This window comes from Opisthocomus hoazin, chromosome 4 (genome assembly GCF_030867145.1).
Source record: "Opisthocomus hoazin isolate bOpiHoa1 chromosome 4, bOpiHoa1.hap1, whole genome shotgun sequence".
Lineage (NCBI taxonomy): Eukaryota > Metazoa > Chordata > Aves > Opisthocomiformes > Opisthocomidae > Opisthocomus > Opisthocomus hoazin.
Genome location: NC_134417.1, coordinates 71,831,868 through 71,853,328, shown reverse-complemented (window position 1 = coordinate 71,853,328; position 21,461 = coordinate 71,831,868). Strand labels below are relative to the sequence as shown.

The 21,461-nt window shown below is 37.8% G+C and overlaps 1 protein-coding gene across 1 annotated transcript in view; it reads right to left on the bottom strand.

Annotated features, from left to right (window-relative positions):
- MRC1 (mannose receptor C-type 1) overlaps positions 1–21,461 on the bottom strand; it is a 62,549-nt gene that overhangs the window by 2,641 nt on the left and 38,447 nt on the right. The window contains exons 16-28 of the mRNA XM_075419462.1: positions 21,058–21,099; positions 20,773–20,936; positions 19,584–19,651; positions 17,547–17,647; positions 16,894–17,036; positions 15,269–15,383; positions 13,215–13,384; positions 11,499–11,601; positions 10,387–10,616; positions 9,159–9,324; positions 8,054–8,206; positions 4,414–4,530; positions 2,318–2,485 (exon numbers count right to left, since the gene is read on the bottom strand). Coding sequence (XP_075275577.1) covers positions 2,318–2,485; positions 4,414–4,530; positions 8,054–8,206; positions 9,159–9,324; positions 10,387–10,616; positions 11,499–11,601; positions 13,215–13,384; positions 15,269–15,383; positions 16,894–17,036; positions 17,547–17,647; positions 19,584–19,651; positions 20,773–20,936; positions 21,058–21,099 — 1,740 coding nt within the window. The remainder of the gene's footprint in view (positions 1–2,317; positions 2,486–4,413; positions 4,531–8,053; positions 8,207–9,158; positions 9,325–10,386; positions 10,617–11,498; positions 11,602–13,214; positions 13,385–15,268; positions 15,384–16,893; positions 17,037–17,546; positions 17,648–19,583; positions 19,652–20,772; positions 20,937–21,057; positions 21,100–21,461) is intronic.

The window sequence follows — 21,461 nt, the reverse complement described above, 5'->3', positions numbered from 1 at the left end:
TGTTACTTGTCTGCACTATACCAGCATGCAAATCTATGGAAAACAGGGAAAATGGGAGCTTTTTGTAATTGCACACTTTTGAAGTGCTTACTGGAGACATTGCATGTTTGCTACTTTACATGTTATGTTCAGTTCTGGGCTCCCCAGTACAAGAGAGATAGAGAGGTATTGGAGGGAGTCCAGTGAAGGACCACTAAGACAATGAAGGGACTGAAACATCTCTTACATAAGAAAAGGCTGAGAGAGCTGGGATCGTTTAGCCTAGAAGAGATGGTTCAGGGAGGATCTTATCAATGTACACAAATATCTGAAAACACAGTGTAAAGATGACAGAGCCAGGCTCTTCTCAGCTGTACCCAGTGACAGGACCAGAGGCAATGGGCACCAACTGAAACACAGGAGGTTTCCTCTGAACATCAGGAAACACTTTTAAACTGTGAGGGCAACTGAGCACTGGCACAGGTTGCCCAGGGAGGCTGCAGATCCTCCATCCGTGCAGACATTCTAAAGCCATCTGGACACGACCCTGGGCCACTGGCTCTAGGTGGCCTTGCTTGAGCAAAGGGCTGGACTAGATGACCTCCAGAGGTCCCTTCCAACCTCAACCATTCTGTGATTCTGTGAAGATAATGCCACCTTATGTCCAAAAGCACAATGTAAAACAGACTCAGAAATGTAACAAGGAACAGGAGAAAATCATTTATGTTATGCAAATTTGGAAAATAACCTTCTGCCTGGATTGCTTTATTTGACTGGAAAATTTTTGGGCTATAATAACCTGGACAGTTTTTTTCTCGTTCCTCATCAAAAAGTGTTGAGTGACTAAGTGTCATATAGATTTGTATATGTCTATTCTACAGGAAGACTTCAACTGCAGGTTTGCATTTGCAGCCTCTTGAGAAAACAGCAAACTAGCCATAGCAAGTGCCACTAAAAAAAAACATGCTTCTAACAATCCATTTATTAGCCTATAGCTATTTAATACATTTTTTCAGTTCTGCAAATGGAGAATTATCACAGCTTTGCAAAACTATGCCAAGCAAAGCTGCATTTCTATGACAGTGTAGGACTCAGTTGTGTCCTGTTCCTGAGCAAGCAACAATATAGTCCTTGCATTGACACTGGCATTTGGCTGACTCCATGGTGTTCCAGCTCAGGAGGCTGGACTGGCTGAAGCTAATCCTAAAAAAAAAGTAACGAGCTTTCATCAATTTCAGCTCCTTGAAATTGCTCAGTATCAAAACAGGTTAATGCCAGTACCAGCACAAACAGGTGAGTTGAATGATTGAAAAGGAAGGGTGGCCACTGATTTTAACACTTATTCCCTACATCTATGACTATTCTAGAAGTGCCTTTTTGTTTGTCAATCACAATGTAAAAAGACAGATAAATATATTCTGAATAGATGGTTGTATCTGGTGGTTTTGCAGTATTTCCTGTGGAAGATACAGTCATCACTGCAAGCATCTGAGTAAGTAAGAATAATTTTGCATAACAGCAAATTTATAGAAAGGATAGCAGAATTTCATTTCCAGTCTTGTAGATGAAGTGGGTATGTTTCAGCTGCTACACGCATTTCACTTTTCTCAGTAAACATTAGTAAGAGATTTTGATATTGCAATATGGGCTGGAAGAAATTATTAGGATGACTTTTAAGAACACATATACATTAGATGTCCTTCCTGTCAAATTTTCACATTCAATTATTTCAGGACACTTCCTGTCAAATTTGCACATTCATACTATGTCATTTGCTTTGTTTTTCATTTATTCATCTTCTCAAAACAGGAGAACACAGAGACAAAAAGGTCCAAAACTATGCATTAATTCACAATTCATAAATACTCAATTTATAGAAACACTACTTCATACTCAGAAAATTTATGGACATGAGACTTCCAGAGGGAAATAAGCAAAGGGTATTCTGGGAGCTGAACATAAGGCATATGCTAAAGGAACATATTTGCAAATAGATGAGACAAATTTACATGTGCAAAGCACAGTACTAACTTTGTGATTACTCAACATTTATCAATACACAACAGGCAAACTTGTTAAGTGTATACACTAGGTACAGTTAAGATAGGAATAGAGTCTTTTTAAAACAATTCTGAATGGACTTGAGCATTGGTCAGCACTTCCACTTTCTGACAAGAGTTATTCTTTCTTTTTGTTGGCATGCAAATGTGCATCTCTTGGCATTTATAAAACCTCAAAACACCCAGCTAAAATGCACTGTGTGTAATGGCCATCTACTAACGCTAGCACACAAGAAGCATGCTCCATACATAAAACAAATCATAAATGCAGCACTTACTTTTTGGCTTTTTACAAACATAGCCTTTGTAGGAAGAGCAATAGATATTATTCCAGTACCCAGAGTTGGCGTACATTTCAACGCAGTGCTCATTTTGCTGAGGGGAAGGTTCTCCTGCATTCCAGTTGACAAAATTCACTGCAGTGTTGTCCAACCAAAGCCATTCTCCTAATTGGAAAAACACTGAATATGAAAAAACAAGACAGTATCCATTTCCATCTTGACACCTGCTCCACATTTATTGCCTTCCTGAGAATTTTACTTGTGGCCACTCTTGGAGACAGGCCACTACACTATTTAGGTTTTTAGTCTGACACATCATGCTGTCCTTAAGTATTTATGCAAATGATACAACATCCATTTTTAGAAAATGGCAGTCCAATCTGGCTTATGATGTTACAAAGGCAAGAAAGTTTAAAGAAGTATCTCCCATAATTTATTGCAGTGGTGTAGTGTCAATTATTTATTCAGTTCACAGAAATTACTGATGTCAAAAGCTAATTTATCTTCAACAGAATGCCCTTTATTGCAGTAATCTGTAGGGAGGTTTTGTACTACTCTTTTCAAAGCCTTCACTGAAGTCTTTTTAAGTCAAATTTTCTTCCATTTGTTTTTCAGTTTCTGCTCCTTCCCACTGAGTTTACACGCATGATTTTCCTTTTAAAAGATCAGCTTCAAAAATCTTGTGATCACTGTTGTTCAACTATGCTGGGACTTTCTGTCTCTTCCTTCCTGTTCCTTTTTTTTCTTTCTGTCTTTTAACAGTGTTATTTACTTAGAATAAATGTGCCCCTTGTGACTCTTAAGTTGTACTCAAACAAGCGGACTCTTAGACTCAGCATGAAAGCTATGTTTTGTTTTCTTATTAGATTCTTCATATTTCGCTGGGGTTTTTTTAATACTTGCCACCCTTTGTGTCAGGTCATAGCATCTGGATACAATCGCTTTTCCAAAGATATGAAATTTAGTTATGCAGTTATGCTGAAATCACTGTTATCACTATCTAGTAATATCATGACATTTACTTACTGAAGCAGCTCTTGTGTTTGTGATCACTGTAAGAACTATATTGTTCTGCACACACTCTAGAACCACTTCAAAAAACATTTCATGTGTCAATTAAACACATGAGTAAACCTCAGCATTTCTTTATGTGTTATGCTTATAAATTATTACTCTCTTCAAATTCTTTGCTCCTCTACTGAAAACTTTCTCTCTTCCTAGTTAAGATTCAAGTAATGTAATTGAATACTTGTTTTCTCTCCATCTAGTTTGTCATTGAAGTGGTTGAGCAAGCAGTTGTAAAAAAAAAAAATCTTCAAAACCCACCCCAAGTCACCTCTACCATTCTGCAGTCCTGTCTCTGACATTGTTGTACTGGAGCTTTTAGTCTGAACAGAACAAGACTGAAGTAACTTTTAGGTCTATCATGCAGGAATATCTATTTAATTGAATACTAACTGTATTAATGAAAAAGCAATAATCAGCAAATTTAAGACTTAATTAATGCAGCCTGTTGCCTGTTCTCTCTTACTTTACCTTCCTTACAGTGAGACAGAAAATAGAAATATTTGTGATACATAATTCCAAAGACACAAACAATTCCAACTTCAAAGTAGAGCTGCTCTGAAGGCCAGTTGTAACTAAAGATGAGTGACTGGACATCCCAGGATGCTTATTCCAAAGACTAGAGGTGATGTTAGCCACATTATTCTCTAGCTCAAAAGTCAGAGTATCTCAACGACAAGCACATCAACCCAGGGCCTCTCCACATTTGTGAAGAACCATTTGACTCTGGCTCAACTCCCAATGTGGTCCTGTCTGAACTCTGCTACATGCACCATTGTGCCTTACTTTGTTGTAATTTACTTTATTTGCTTTAAGATGAAATCTCTGTGCCTCATATTTCTATTTTGTATTACTGGTTATTGCTTGATTACAACTGACCAGCTTCCCCTATGATGATAACAAATTACTTTTTCTAATTTCTCATTTTGTGTATTACGGAAGTATAAAGTAACATGTTCAACACCCATATCAAACACCTTGTGACAATTATTCTCCAAACAAAAAGATGTCAAAAGTAAAGAAATTACCATCCACATTTCTGTACATTCCTGTCCAAAAAGTTGATGTTTTCCCTTCAAGTGGTTCAATGGTGTATGCCAGAAAGTTGGCTTCAGCTGTGTCTTCAACCGATACCAAAGAGGCACCTGGAAGACACAGAGAAAAAAATAAATCTCTCAGAGACATAAGTTTCACAGTGGAAAGCATTCTCATTGCCCTACGAAATTTCAGTCTTATTTTTGCCACTGATTATCTGTGCCAAATTCCAAAGAGAGTCTGAAGTTCAAAACAGAAACGGACTTTGGATATTATCTGAAGGAGGACTCTGGCATTATTGTTGATGTATTTCTTACCATTTCCATGATATTTCACTATCATTTTTTTTGTTTCCTCATCCACTGGGAAACAGCAATATAACTGAACAACTGCAAGCAAAATACAACAGGCCAATATGGTATCGAGCACAAATTTATCCTGATGTGTTACTATTAAAAAAAAAAAACCACTAAAAAACTCTAGACAAAATTAAAAGTTTTCGGTAAAAAGTATGTATAACTTCAATCTGTACACCATATAACATTGCATATTATTGATTAAATGTTTTCTGAGCCTTTGTATAGCTCATGTACATTCTCTTTGTAGCCATCACAGAAAGAAACATCATCTTGGTCATCTGTGCCCAGTTAGCGTACTACCCTGTTAGTTATCCACATACATACTAGGCATTCTGCCATAAAGATTAGTTCTGTATGATACTTCAGCAAAGTCAAGAAGTCACAGCACGCAGCCAGCAGACACAATGAGCTACATGACTTTGTATGGAGTGACATTAAACACTGGAGAAAGTGCATCTTCAGTTCTCTTTAGTGTGGAGCTGGAATCCAGTCAACAGGTATGGAGCAATTGCTGTGTTTGGCACTTGACAGTTTTGATTCAGCTGTTGAATTTTTGAAGGTTTTTTTTTCTCAGATAAGGAAAGCACAGTTACAGAGATTGAAAACACAAAAGTCATTTGAATCACTGCTGAGCTACTGATAAATTCTACTATGATTCATAATTCTGCTATGGGTAAGACACAATTGGAAAATATCCAACTGCAAACAAAATCCAGAGTGCAAGCAGGGACAGCAGATTATAACAGAACATGGAACGTTCCCCTTTTTTCACTGTAGTCTGTTTTTCTAATTGTTCCTCTTTTGCTGAATGGAATCAGATGTTTGGTTACTGTTAGGTTGTGTGATAAAAAGTGTCATTGCACATTCACAAGGGAGCACAGAAAGACGAAGGTAGATGGGGAACCCCTTTCCTAGCTACTCCCAGGCTCATCACAGGAGCCAGCAGCCCATCAAAGGCTGATCTTCACAAGCTCAGAGGAGCAAAGACACACAACGGCAGAGAAAGAACCCAAATTACGGAGTTGGAGGATGGGACATCCTGCTCAGGCCCCTCCTAGGGCTGTCATAGGACAGCCTCAGCCCTGGTGTCCAGGCAAGACAAGGTATGTCTGTATGGGCGAGACCATGGGGGATTGACTACTGGAGGGACCAGCATCTGTGTGGCGGGGACGGTGTCTCTACCAGCAACGGGAGCCAGGCTGGTGGCCATGGGGACTCATATCTGAGCAACTTGGTCTAGCTGAAGATGTCCCTGCTCACTGCACAAGGAGTGGGCTAGATGACTTCTAAAGGTCCCTTCCAACCCAAAGCATTCTATGATTCTACGATTGTATATTTCCACATCCCAGCAACTGACACTGAGATCCGTGGGCCAGCTACTGGGTAAACTGATATTTTGTATATATTCCCACAAACAGACCTCCATCCTGATCAGCTGGAGAAGGGAGTACAATAAGGATGTTGGTGCAGATTATGTTCTTGCGAGTGCTCTGTCTGTCTGTCTGTGCTGAGCTGTGTGGCTAGACATGGATATTTGCACAGATGTGTCGTATATGCATGTGTGTGTCTACAGGGAACACATTCTCAGCCTTGTCACTGGTTGGACTTGGGAGCATAGAGCCATGGCAACCTTGCCTCTGCTGGGCTGCTGGATGCAGCCTGCCCTAACAACTGCCATGAAAGATTAAGGTTAGCATTGAAGAGAAGGGCATGTCAGTGACATGAAGTCTTAAGTATATCAGCATTCAAATTTTAAATTCCACATAATGCCAGTCTTCTACCACACACGCTGAAACAAATGACCTTTTTTCAGTAATCTTAGTTCAACAGAAAAAGACAATTCTCATGTAAATGCAGATTCCAACAACAAAAATGTGGGACAGCTGCAGACAACCTGTGTCAGTGAGTGAGGGCACCTGCTATCACATGCAACATTATGATTCAATTCCTCTCAAATTTCACCTTAAAACTCTTTCATTTATTTGCCCCACTCTTCTTATTGAAAGTCTGTTTCAGAAACTCAGTCCTCCAGAGAAAAAAAATATTATTTTTCACAAAAGCTTATTCAAAATTATAAAACATATAATCATTCCACATAAAGCAGATAACAGACAACAGCTGTTATGTGCACAGCTGTCAAGGTCTTTTTGACTATGCACAACTAAGAACATACATTGCAGATTTCAAAGACTGAACATCTGTCATGTCAACAAAAGAACTTAAAAGACTGTATGGAAATTGGTCACACTGTAACTATCATCATAAAGACTGAACTACAGCAAAAGTGTTATATTATAGAGACTTTTCTATATTTAAAAGCGTATTATCAAATATCTTCACCCAAATGTTATACAAATGTTTATGTGGAGAATATAGTAAGAACATACACCAAAACTTGAACCTTCCTTCAAAAATACTAGTTTCTCAAACTAGAGCTGGCAACATATTCACTCATGAGAACCCAAGAATGAACCTGAGTACCAGCAGAAAGGGTGAGATTCTTCTCACCCAGCTCTAGGTGTCTATATTTGACGTGGGTTTCACTGGTAGGTTTATTATCAGTGGAGACCTAATTAACCCAGTTAGTGAAGGTTACGGTCCAATTCACCTGACCAAATGTCAATATATACTTCCAGTGAAGATGAGTCTGCATGCAGTTCAACTGACATTACGAACAAGATCTCTGTGTACTCTAATGGAAGGTTAGACACCTAAGTCACATTGCCACCAACACTGTAGACACCAACACTATAGACATATGAAGTCTGGCACAATGAACCTTACATCACTTTCCCAGAGAAGGAAGTTGCAATAATGAAACAAAACAACAGCCCTAGTTTACTAATATATCATCTAGTCAAGAGCGCTGTAATTTTCATTCCAATGGCATAAAACTGCAATAATCCAGCGACAAATTATATCAGAAATACAAAAGATATAAAATGCCATTAAAGTAAGTTTTGGAGACTGCTGTGGATGAGGCTGACCTCAGCAGGGTCAAAGGACAAAGTTTCCATTTTTGTGACCTCCACTCCAGGCCACAGAGCTCCTCTAAAGCCTGGTCCCACACACATGAAAGACAGTGTATGCCACTTGTAGACAGCTATTTTCCATCTCCTCCCAGATTAAGGAAATAACTGGATGCAGCTTTCTTGTCCAACACTTGGACCATCATTGAAATCACAAAAATACATAGCACGTGTTCAGCTTTCCAGAGAGAAAAGAAAAAAGAAAAGTCAGAAAGATATGCTCTTTAATTAAGGAGGATACTTACCTAGTCGAAGACATTCTAAAGATGCCTGGGCCCAGTTTCTTGTAGATGAAGATTCAATGTAGTAGCAATGACCTCGGAAAGGGATCCAAGACTTGTGTCCTTCCAATTCAGGGCACTTTCCTGGAAGCTGAGGGGGCTCAGTGGGGGCTTGAACTGTTTAAAAAAAAAATTTAAAAAGAAGCAAAAAATTTAAAGAAACAGCTTCTTACACTTTCCTTCATTGTGAATAGATTATTCTAACCACATGTTGGAAAACTCATTCAGGTCTTTAAAGAAATGTAATCTTGGTAGTCTATATTGCTTACTACAACACAATAATGGGAAAAAATCCTAAATCTCTGAACAAAAAGTACTGCAACTGTAGTCTCAAGAGATCTAATTTAGCAAAGAATCCAAGCATATCTTTATCTTTTAACATATTCTTAAGTTCACCTCAACTCTTTACTCACAAATGTATTTTCACACCTGATAGCTTTGCTGAATTAGAGCCCATATGAACTTGGTCATACGGGTTGTGACCCATATGTGTGTTATATCATGGAATGCAGAAGGCATTATCAGATGATAGTAACAGGAGTTTCAGGTCAAAAACGTAAGAGAAGGCAGCCTGAAGAAGTATCCTTAAACATTTCTACTCCACCTGTAGTTCATTATTCAGTTATAAAAGGAAAACCTGGAAAGTTGTTATAAGTAAACATTCCTTGTGACACCTTATGACTTGCTCATTCAGCTCTTCCCCATTCATCACTGTACCTGTGTGACTACTACCTAACATTCACTACCTTTTGATTTTTGACCTTTTTGGTCTTGCACGCTTACTCAATATCAGAATAAATAGCAGAGTAACGTGAGTCTAAGCTTTGCAAAATATATCTAACATCAGTAATGTAAAGTGATAGCTATTCACAGTCACGCTAGCTTTCTTAGTATGTGTTGGTCCTCATTTTAAAGTAGTCTCATTCAATCCAAATAAATTCTAATTATTTCATCCATTTAGCTCTTGAAATTAAAACCAGCGTCTAAGTATATATCATCAGACCACCCAGCACAATGAACTTTAAAGAGATAATCACTGTAATTACAATGGTTAGATTGAAGTTCTCACCATCATTTTTTTTGCAAACAGAAAAGTAACTTTCGTTGCAAGATCCTGTCTTCCAGCCTCCAGCAATGTCTAGGTATACACAGCCTATTTTCTGTTTTGGCTCCCCTTCAGCCCATTTAGTATACTTCATTCTCCAGTTATCAATCCATTCGTAACGCCCATTGGTCTAAGAACAAACAAATCAACAGGAATGATTAAACTCTAAGCATTAACTATTCCTTCATCAGTCAAACGTCTATGCAGCACCTTGTGCTAGAAGGCTTTTTTTTTTTAGAATTCAGTAACAAATACAAATGGCTCAGACTTTTAAATTTATGTTGTAACAAGCAGCTATCCATTGAAAAATACAGCAATGCAACAAATGCTTTTCAGCAAAAGAAAATGCAAAGTGACATTGAATTAATTCTGAACTTAACAAAACTGTTAATTTGGGAGGAATAAAAATTTCATTTAAAATAATTTGTAAGAGTGAAAGTCTGATGACTAAGTTTTGTACTACTTATTTCCCCCCAAATGTCAAGAAATGTAGATTATTTTAACTAAAAGTATATTTAAAAACTTAATCACTTCCCACTGAAGCTGGTGAACTCAGTGTACCACCCTGTTGATTAGATTATGGGAATCTTTGGGGTATTATGAAGTGGTGTGTTATGTTCAATCATTTGTATTTCTTTCATATTCTCAGCCAAATGGACTGAATGCAAGACAAGTGTCTGTGCCAAGAAGAAAGGGTGGTGTATTTTAATATCCAGAAAATACCAAAATATCAAAGAACTGAGAGAAGAGAGACAAATAAAATTACATTAGGTAAACCAATTAATTATTTGGCTAGCTATCCTCAAAAATGTTGAAAGCGTCATAGCAACAGCACCTTATTCTATTTCTGAAAATGAGGTATTGTTATTTAGAACAAATGCTTTCCACTGTACATCTTACGATACACCATATATACAAAGAGATATTTCAAGATGCTAGCCTAAAATGTCTTGTTTAGAAGTTCACACAGTGTAATATCACAGAAAAAGTGTGAAAAATGTGTAATATATACAATTTAATCAGAGTAACGGAAGAGGATGGATTCCTACCTGTAAATATGACAGCACATAAAAGTATTTAGGACCAAGATATAAACTAATACACTAAAGCAAAGAGAGATAACAAGACCTTTCAGTTCCCGACTGGTCCATAAGAGAAGCAGCATCATGTTCAATTAGTTTGATGATCTTACCACATTACTGTTAAGACCAATCCACATAGGCACCCCATACTTCAATATCTTTAGCCACAGGAAAGAATGACTGTAGGGGTCTAAGATGCTGGAAAGGTCAAACTGATCACGCTTGCAGTTTTCTCGTGCATCCTCCCATTTCATTTTGGTATGGATGAATAAATAACTACTGTTACCATAACGGATAATTCTTGATGGGGATGAACTTGTAGAAGGCAGAAATTCAGCATCTGTAAAACAAAGGATGAAAAAAAAAGACTCATATACTTGTTCAAAAGGGGATTGTGATTTCACTGTGATTGCAAATGGAATTAAACAAAAAGTCTTTTTTCTTGATTTCATATTCCCCAAGTTTTGATCAGCATGGCTTAGATGCGCTGTTCTTTAAGCCAGGATCAATATTAAAAATCAATTATAAAGCTGTAAAAAGGAAAACAGCTGCTTAAAGCAACCTCTGACAAGCATTAAAGAAGCATTCTGTATAATCCTCCAGAATAGTATTACTGAAATGAATTAGGATTAGATTAGGTCACAATTTCTTTAATAAAATATGTTTTCATCCAAATAAAAGTTTCACAGAGCCTGTGTTATTTTCCAGGGATTTTTTTTTGCCAGAGAAAAGAAAAACTCCACAACAGACCAGTCCTTAAAAATCAATCAGATATTTAAATCCAGGTTTTCATTTCTTTTTAATTTCCTTTTTGGAGGTGAATTAGCTCAAGTTCAGTGTGGGTGAGTTACAGTACACTCCAGACAGTTCATGCTACATGTACAAGTCAATATTTTCCAGAACATGTTTTGAAACCAATGTGCTCAGAAAATGACAGACAAAATCATGGAACAAATATCATGTCAAGAGTCATACTAAACACAAAGATGCAGTCACAAATTCCAGCTCAGGAAGGTGGTAACATGGCAGTTACTGGGAAGGGTCAGCTGAGAGTAGTGACTCTAACTGGACTTCTGACACATATGACCCTTGTGTTCCTGCCTGAAAAACCATTTGTGGATGCATCTTTACTAGAAGTGAAATGATGTTGAAATCCACACACCCAAGCAATTCCCTAAGAAATCATAAGGTTTGCTTGTGTTTTAACTAAGACGACAAGTACCTGCATTAATTTGGCATATATATCCTCTGTTGTTATCACAACTCTCATCAGCCCACTTCCCTGCTTCTTTAACAGGACTGCTTCTCACGACAACACAATCAGCCTTGAGGCAAAAAGACATAAAATCAGTTAAAAATAGCTAGAAGTAGCAAATAGAAAACTGTTGTCCCACTTTTACGTCTTCAGACACAAGCATGCTGTAGTTTTACTCTTGTATCCTTGCAGAATTCAACAGCAGAAGTTTTATGATGTGGAGGTTCTGTTCTTCTTGCACTTCACAAATTTCTTAATGTTGCTCTCTCCCGTGCAACACTGGGATGGATAAGCAGACCAGAGAAATTCCGGGATTCTCTTCTCTCCAGGCACACAGCATGGAGAGAAGGAAAGCCACAGATGATTTAAAGAGAAGGGAAATCAACGATTGAAGACAAGAACAATTAACTTTGCCCCAGGAAAAAACATAGACCCTCAACAGCGATGCAACATTTCTGACATAACAGTCTCTTCAAATTTATTGTTGCAAGCTGTAATACTACACAGAGCAAAATTCGAACTGCTCCTGCCCAAAGGCAGCCATTGATCTGTCAGTACCACCCTTACAGCAACATTCCAACTTTTCTGATATGGACACAATAGCTAGAACCTATGTTAGCACATATCAAACAAACAGTGATGAATGCAAAAGGCTGCATGGGTACAAATGGTTTTGTGCAATGAAGCATCTATATTTATTTTATTCTATTTACTTATTTGGTTTTGCTATTCAGGAGGAGATGCACAGAGAAACACTTCCTTTGTGAGTGAAATGTATTAAGATTTAAATCTTCCAAAATGAATGGTCACATAGTATTTTGTATTAACTATGATAACTTATTTTTTGCTAAGGTCAAGTAAACTTAAAAATAAATCTGAAATTTATAAAATAGGGACTTTGTAAGTTTTCACAGAACACTTCATAGAAATCCTACTACTTTTCATAAAAAGAGAAAAACATACATTGCTCCTTCCAGAAGTAACATTTTAAAGATGGTTCCTCTTTTGAACTCTGAATTCTCCCAAATTTTCCCCCTCCATTAAAGAGAAAAAGCTCAGAGATATTACTTTCAAAAACAGGAAAAAGGACATTATACATAAAAATAAGATTTCTACATTAAAAATGGCATTCAAGAGACATAGAGCTAGTGATGTAATGTGCTGTAATTCCATAGCACAGAACTATCTAAACACATAAGATCAGAGAGAGGAACTCTATGACCTATCAGATCAGTTTGTATGACAGAGAAATATGGGAAGTGATTCTCTCCACCTTCCTCCCATAAAAACTGAATGGCTGTCTTTTTATAGAAGCATGTCCTTTCCGCAAATGTGACTGACAGAATTTGCTCCTATGTAAGACACGACTGTTTGAAGGCAATGTTTGTAAGTACCCCTTGCAAGCTACATGCCAACTGAGAAACCTGCTAAGTTCAGCCACAACTGTAGAAGACTAGGAGGACATGCCCAGTCTTTGTATGAGCACTCCACAAATCCTGTCACCAGCTAATACAGCAACTGCCCAAGGGATCAAAACCATTCACCCTATTTGAATTTATACTTGACATGTATAAAAGTATGAAAGTAAGTAGTCAAGCAGCAACAACATATCTCAAATCCCAACAAATGCATAAATGCAAACTAAAATCAAATTTCAGGGAACGATTTGTGATTGTTATTTACCTGGCCATCATACGAGTATAAATCCATATGTCCTGACGGGAAGCCTTTGGCCCAGTTTGTAAAGTAAACTCCTGTTCCGTCCGTCCAGAGGAACCTCAGTTCATGATTTATATCATTTAATCCAATCCATGTATCAGTAACAAAATCTTTCATATGGAAGGTGAGAAAAGCTAGAGTGCAAAAAGGCAAAGAAAAAGAGAAATACTGTTAATGAAGGACAATTGAAATGTCTGGCCTCAATATTTTTTCCCAAATACAGAACATTTCATTGTTGACAACACAAGCAGCGAAGATGAAAAAGAGGTGACTTTTGAGTTTAGTGAACAGGGAACCAGATAAGTAACTGTGGCTTTGGGCAAAATACTTCAGTGAAGTATCTAACCCGGTACTGGGATGAATCCCAAAAGCATGACAGAAATGCTTTTTGAAATGTCTCAAGACATTTTTGAATCCTAGTCCCACAATTGACTTAGAAATATACAGTCCTGTGGATCACACACATTTCTGATAATCCCACCAGAGTGGTTACCCCTCAATGGCATCAGACAGCACCACTAAGCACCTACCACTTCTGCATCTGCACAAGTAGTGCTGTTATAGAATTGCAAGTGTTTCCTCTCTCCCTGGAACACCTGGGCAATAGCCTGCACTGTCTTAGCAGGAAGCAGAATGCACAAGCAACATTAAAATGAGTCTCCACAGAATTATTCACCACAAGCAAATCAATTACCACAGCTTTTCACAGTCCAGGAAAGTGCTTACATGTCTTAGCTAGCGTGGCTAGCTCACAAGTAGAGCAGGCTAGGTCAGCTGGCATTCATCAACCCACTAATCCACAATGTATCCAATACTGTGATAAAATGAACACATCATGGCTTTTGCCAACTGCTAAAGTCATTGTTATGAGCCTGCTTTTCTCTGCAAATGATAGATGAATTTCTGTCTGCTCTATCAACCATTCATCTTCCTTTAGTCTTTTAAAATTAATGCAATTTACACTTCCCGGAATGAAACCTGCAAAATTAATTTGCCAAATATTAGCATTGCTGTTCTGCCACAAACTGTAATGGGAACTCAAGTCTTTACACTTACATTGTCAGCAATAAAAACAGTTCTGTGCTAATAGCTTTATGGTTCATTTCTCTTTTACCTAGAATTTGAGTCTTGTGCATGAACGAACCACCTGAAATCTGTACTGCAGAAATGATGTTGGATAAGATTTTAGCTGTATTTGAAAAGTGAAAGTTTGATTCTTCATCTCTTCACATGTGGAAAACATAAGTAGTACTAAGTTCATGTCAGCAGTCTAAATTCAAACTATTTAATTGCTCAGACTACAACACAGACTTGTTTTACAATGGTCAATTATTCAGTATGTTCTTTTGAGTTCACAAACAGTATGTGTTGTGCAACATCTGTTTCTCATCACTGTAGTATAAAACAGTATTTCTAAAAAGAGGCTGTTCTTAACATCTATCAAAATCTTCCCCAATTTTTAATTTGAATGTGTGCCATGTTTATTCAAGCATGAGGTAATTTCCCTCTGCTTATCTCCCCCAGTCAGGGATGCAGCTCTTAGGTTCATTAAAATAAGCTACTCTAGTGAAAAGAATGGTACATCTATACAGTGAGTTGTGGGTAGGTATACGAGCAGTCAAACCTCTGCTCCAAGCTGCCAGGAGACAGCAAGTTCTGATCCTAAAGGTGTTCCACTGGAGTTAATAAGAAAGTCATGCAGCAAGTTAATGCCACCTAGTGAAACTATATCATTTGGAATGGAACTTGCTGAGTCCAGCTGGCATCACGCGTAAGCAGACAAAGCACTTTGGCTGCCAAGACAATATACATGCATATATATATCTGTAAGCCAACACTAATATTTGGCAGATTCAGGTGAAGACTGCATTGCAAATTTTTAAAAATTACATGTTTTAGGACAAAAATCAGATGTGCAATCATTATTCAAATCCAGTCCATATACGCAGAAATACAACAGCCATCCTGTAAAGATGAAATGTCATCTGAACTAGTTGCTACAAAAATATACACAGTACCTTGCACTTGTTCGTTAGGGATAGTGGCCAGGTTTCCTCCTAAATTCATGCAAGCTGTTCGTGCAGCACGCCAAGTGACACGTTCATCTTCTGTAGATCCAAATATTTTGTAACACTAAAACATGAACAAATTCTCTATGTATTATCTTTACTCCAATATCCCTCACAGATTGAAAACCACAGCTTTAAGCAAAGCAGGATGGAGAAAAGACAGTAAAATGCATTTATCTGAAAAAAGTCACATGCAGCTTAGAATGAGCTTTTTGTGCTAGTCCTTGTCCTATATAACACTGAAGTGCTTAAGAAAGTGTTTTTGCTTAACAAGGCACATATTATATTTGATCTGAAACCCCTAGGAAAATAAGCAAAACCAGACTTTTCATAGACTATCAGCTAACAGCGGTAAGTTACGCATGACTGATCTTAGTCTGCCTGTTTATTTATTTGACTCTACAAAGCATACCACATTAGTAAAATGAAGGAAGACAAAATGTATTCAGTACTGAAAAAGCATTATGGTTTGGTTAAAAAACATCAAGATCAAAGCATCAGTACTTCAGGAACTCCGTCTAAACTCTTTAGGAAATGTGTATCAAGAGGTTTGAAGAGATGACTAGAGAATGACTTTTGTCAACTGCAATGGGGACCTTATAAATGCTTATAAATATCTGAAGGGTGGGTGTCAGGAGGATGGGGCCAAGCTCTTTTCAGTGGTGCCCAGCGACAGGACAAGGGGCAATGGGCACAAACTGAAGCATAGCAGTTCCAGCTGAACATGAGGAAGAACTTCACTCTGAGGGCGATGGAGCACTGAAACAGGCTGCCAAGGGAGGTTGTGGAGTCTCCTTCTCTGGAGATATTCAAGACCCACCTAGACGCGGTCCTGTGCAGCCTGCTGTAGGTGACCCTGCTTCGGCAGGAGGGTTGGACTAGATGACCCACAGAGGTCCCTTCCAACCCCTACCATTCTGTGATTCTGTAACTGAGTATGCTTATCTGCCACATCATTAGAAGCACCAAAAAAGTACCTTTCCTGTGAAACAGTGGATGGGCAAACAAAGAAAAGCATGCAGGTATCAACGAGCTCTCTCCAAAAAAAACCCAGTATTTTACTCTAAGAAGAAAAAGTATTATTAAATAATTGTCCTGGGTTCAGCCAGCACAGGGTTACTTTTCACCAGAAGCCAGGAGGGGACACAGCCAGGCGGGCTGACCCAACCTGTCCAAACAGAACAGGGTATTCAATACCATGTGCTGTCATGCTGGGTTCTGGATGGGGGAGCGGGGTGGCAGGAAGTCAGTCGTGGGCTGGGGAGCGGACGCTGCACCAAGCGGTGAGAGTGGCTCTGTCCGTTCCTGCTGTTTGTTTTGTGTATTCCCCTTATCGGTATTGTTGTTGTTACTGCTCCCTTTGTTTGCTGTTCTGTTAAACTGCCCTTATCCTGACCCATGAGGTTTTTGCCTTTTTCTTTCTATTCTCCTCCCCACCCCAGTGGGGGGAGGGGCGGCAGAGCGGCCACATGGCCCTTTTGGTGCCAACCCCAGCCAAACTATAACAATAATTCCCTTGTTTTCTATTTTACGCTTTGGCAAACATCTAACATGCACTGTATTTGTTATGGTACCTTCTTATGAAAGTAAAGCCAAGTTGGATGGCATCCTCTTGGAGTTGAAAATGTTGTTGGAGGAACAGTTGAATTAATGGAACTGTTGTGCCTTTCACATATGTAGGGATTTGGATAACCACAGTTTATATCATTCCAAAATCCTGAATGTAAGAGAAATGGGGAACTGTATGACACCACATCCAGAGCTGGCTAAATGGAAATCAGTTTCACTCATTCTTACACAAAGTGCTTTTATTTGAAAGATAAGATCAAAACCTAAGTGTCTCTCAGTTTACTATAATTCTATATCAGCACCTAGGATAAATACGTCACTTTATACACACTGTAATTACAGAATGTTGAAAGCAGTCTAGAACCAGGTACTAGAAACATCAATTTTATAGTGGCACATTGGACCGATTTTAACAAAAACATAAAACAGTTGTATAGCAGTCACAACCACAGACCTCTACTGGAGCCTCTCCTTGCTAGGCTTAAGGTAAACAGAAAAGCACAAAACTATAAAGTCCTGAAAATAATACTACGGTCTACTTCTATAACATTTTTCAAAAGAGCAAAGAAAGGGGGGAAGAGATGCCTCTCAGAAGAAAAAAAGCTGTGACACAAACACACAAATAACAAAAATTCAGGAACAAAGTTACAAAACTCACCTAAATTCTTATACATAACTACACAGTTTTCATCATTATTTGCAAAGTTAGGTTCATGTGGTGCCCATGCCAAATAATTCACTGGAGTGCCATCCATCCAGCTAAAGAAAAACATTCCAATAAAACACTTCTTTAACATACAAATAGTATTGCTTCCATGTTAGAAAAAGTGATTTTGCAATATGTTTAATATAGTCATTCATAGTTTAAGGTGTACAAGGTTTTTTGACCAATTTGCCTCCTTGCTAATAGCACTAAACTTACTCTCGGCACAAAGACATAAGTGTATGTTTTGAAGCTGTGTTCACTTTGTATTTAAGCAATATGCTGACACCTTTGCAACTGATAAGGCAATACTCAGAATAACCATTCGGGCCAACGTGAAAGCCAGACATCATTTCAGCGCGAGAGAGACTAGACGCTCAGCATTTTATTCGTAACACTAGTAAAATGCTTGATCTTTCCCCCAAGCAGAGGAAAAGGTCATGACAAAGCACCTACAAGGAAATTCTTATGACAATGTGCCTTACCATAAGGTAAAATACAAACATCGAAAAAGAGGTACGTCCATGTAGCTTAAACAAAAAAGAGCAAAATCATAACCAGGCAACTAAACACTTATTAGGAGACATATTCCTATTAGACTGCAAGTGACAAAGGTGCCCAGGTTCACCCTGCAGGCACGTATGGAAGGTACTTCACTTAAAAGCATATTCATCTTAGAGTCCATACAAAAACCATGGAATGGCGGAGGCACCTCATTTCTAGAACGTGATCTGGCTCACCTAACATCCTAATTACCCTCTGGAGGTTTCTCATTATTACTGTGGACTACAAGGAGAGCCAAGAACTACTAGACATCTGTCCAGGCACTTCAAGACACAGACTGAACTGAATCCAGGCCTACATTAACATCACATGTAAAAATCAATATGGTGCTGCATACTGACACTCAGAAGGACTTGCAGAAGATCTGCTTATCCTCAGAGCATGTCTGAAGTTATATAATGGCAACCACTATCTTTGTTCTACAAAAGAGAAAATAGGTTGCATTTTTCCCTTTATTACACTCTGTTCTCAACAGTTAAGGACAAGGAAAAAGAATCTTTTTACCTATTGAAAATTTTATATATTTTGAGTTGGGGTATCTATTTATATTTTCATATAAATTGTGGAATAAAGGAAAGTATAACTCCTGAATAGAAATTCAAAATACATTATCTGCAGTGCAATTTTTCTGCTATAGCTTTGGGTGAATTCTGCTTAGGAAACATGCAGTAATTCTTCGGGATGATCTGGAGCTAAATTAACATGGAATTAGACCACTTGAGAATACAATCATGATTATATTAAGACTAAAAACTAAGTACGTCCTTTGAAAATCCATGCCCTACCGAGTTAACTTGTTTGGTCCCACAGACTACAACATCTGAAAACAAACAGTAAAGCAGAAATTTCAAGATCTAACAGACCTGATGTAAACTTACAATAACAAAGGGAGTGCTTTTGTATTGTTAAAGAATAAGTCAAGTTTTAGGATTTATGGATCTACTCTAGCTTGCAGTAGTGTCAAGGAGAAATTCCATTTACTTGAAAAGGAGCGGAGAAAAAATTTCACCAGTACTAACAGGAAATACTTTTTAAAAATCCTTTATATTAGCTATATGTTATTGGAGTATGGACAAGGCAGACAACAGCTGAGAGCAACATTCAAATCAAGCTTTTCTTCCTGCTATAATCACATATAGAATAACAGGAGTAGTAACAGGGTGAGAATGCCTAACAACAGAAATGGTATTCAAAAAAAAGTAGATTAAATATAATGGCACATTGTGGTATATTTACTACAGAATAAATTTTTACAAGCTTTAAAATTAAAAAACACTAAGCATTAGAATCCCACAAAATTCAGAGGAAAAACACTCATTTGCTTTGACAGGCCACAATTTCATTCAAGCACTTCATTATTTTTGCTCTGCTTGGTAGATTTATTTATTTTGAAGCACAATGCAAGCTTGATGGTTCTAGTTGGCCTACCTTGTCCGTTGGTCAACACTCAGTTGTAAACCAATGAAATATGCATCCTCTTTGCCATTTTTCAAGATCTAGAATGTAAAGATTACAATTGTATAAATGTCCTCTTCTTATCATAGAAATCTATTATGTTAATAATGAGTAATATATGTCTGACTGACAGAGGATATGAACTGCTATATTCTCTAGCAACAACATTTAAGTTAAAGCAGCTCTCAGATGACAGTCGAAAGTTAAACTTCACCATTGGCCAAAAGGTGTGGTCACTACATCAACACTTCTCGCAGTCTTACTTCAAAGTCACTGAAATCAGCACCTCTTGCACGGTCTCTGCAGTGGACATCATCTGACAAATTTCTTGCAAGGGACAAGCCTTCCCACAGTTTGGATATAAATTGATATAGGCCCTTGTGTCATCTCACTGCCACCCTTCAGCCAGCTCAGGAAAAGTTCCATGCAATTCAAATCTGATTTTTAAGCATATTCCTGATTAAAAGAAGTTAGCCTCAAGACAGTCTAAACAGGCAGCCAACCCCAGCCACCTAGGCAATTTCATTTCAAAGCTTTCTCCTGGCATAATCCATGCCTCAAGTTGTTCTTCCTGCATAATTATATTCTCCCCGCAAGAAGAAAGAGGCATAGGAGCAAACCTGAGGACCAAAAAGAGGCTGCTAGGTAGACTACAACCCAGATACACTGACAAGATCAAAAAACAGTGTCCTGAGTGCTGCATGTAAGTGAATATCTGTTTTGATCCACTACTTAAGGTATCTTCTCTGTTGATGAACTTTACTTTCAGTTAACTCACCTTACAGAATTGTAGCTCACAAGTATACTATTTCTCGCTACAATGAAGCCACAGATCAATTAAAAGCAAGAATTAAGATTTACCTTAGCACGTTACCAGTTGCAGATAGATATAATGTGGTGTAACTGCCACATTGAACAGGAAAAGCAGATAATGATCTGTTTAATGCTTACTGAACTTATTTCTATACAAAATAACAAACTAAAATTGTCCTCAGCTATGAAACAATCTAAAAAAGAATTGAGTTTGTTATTTATATTAACCTAGCTTAATGCTACTGCAATTTCACTATCATAAAACTTGTAGGGAGAACACTAGAAGGATTTGTGACCATGCTCACTTGTTTTGGATGATTTATTCCATAGTATTAATAATTTTTCTTACGTATCGCCAGAGGAACTTTCTTTCACTTTCACTCTCAATGGCGGCAAGGTCTCCAAAGTTCCTTTTGCAGAACTCCCGACCTTTTTCCATAGGAACACTCTCTGTGCTGAAATAATATTGTTTGTCTTCATGTATGATCCATCCATCCTCAGTAGTCTTATATTCTGTAAGATAAATGGTAAGCTAACTACATTGTTCCTGAGATACGAGACATTCTCAGCAGTAAATTTTTAAAAATGCTTTTAAACATACACACACAGAGATAGTAATAGCAAGAACACTTACTGGGTGCAGGAGATTCTGTGGGTTCAGGCTTTACACTTGCCCCTATAACAAAAAAAAATATGTATTATAACTGTCCACTTTCTGCTGTAAGACAAAATATTTACGATGATTAATAGGCATGTTTTTCTATTGACATTGAATTTTACAGTTAGCAATGGATTTAACACCAAAAACTAGAAGGAACTAAAGAGACTATATCTCTTCTTTTTGGTACACTATTCAATTTGAAATACATGTTCTTGTTCCCTGAGGCTATTCCTTATGTGCAAGGTATTATAAAATACCTCGAAATTTACCTGAATTTAGTAATTATTCTTGGTATCCATTGGATGCAGAAAATCTTATGCCCCAAAGCATTAACTCTGTTAAGACAGTCTCCCTCTCCCTTCTTTCCCCAGGTCACT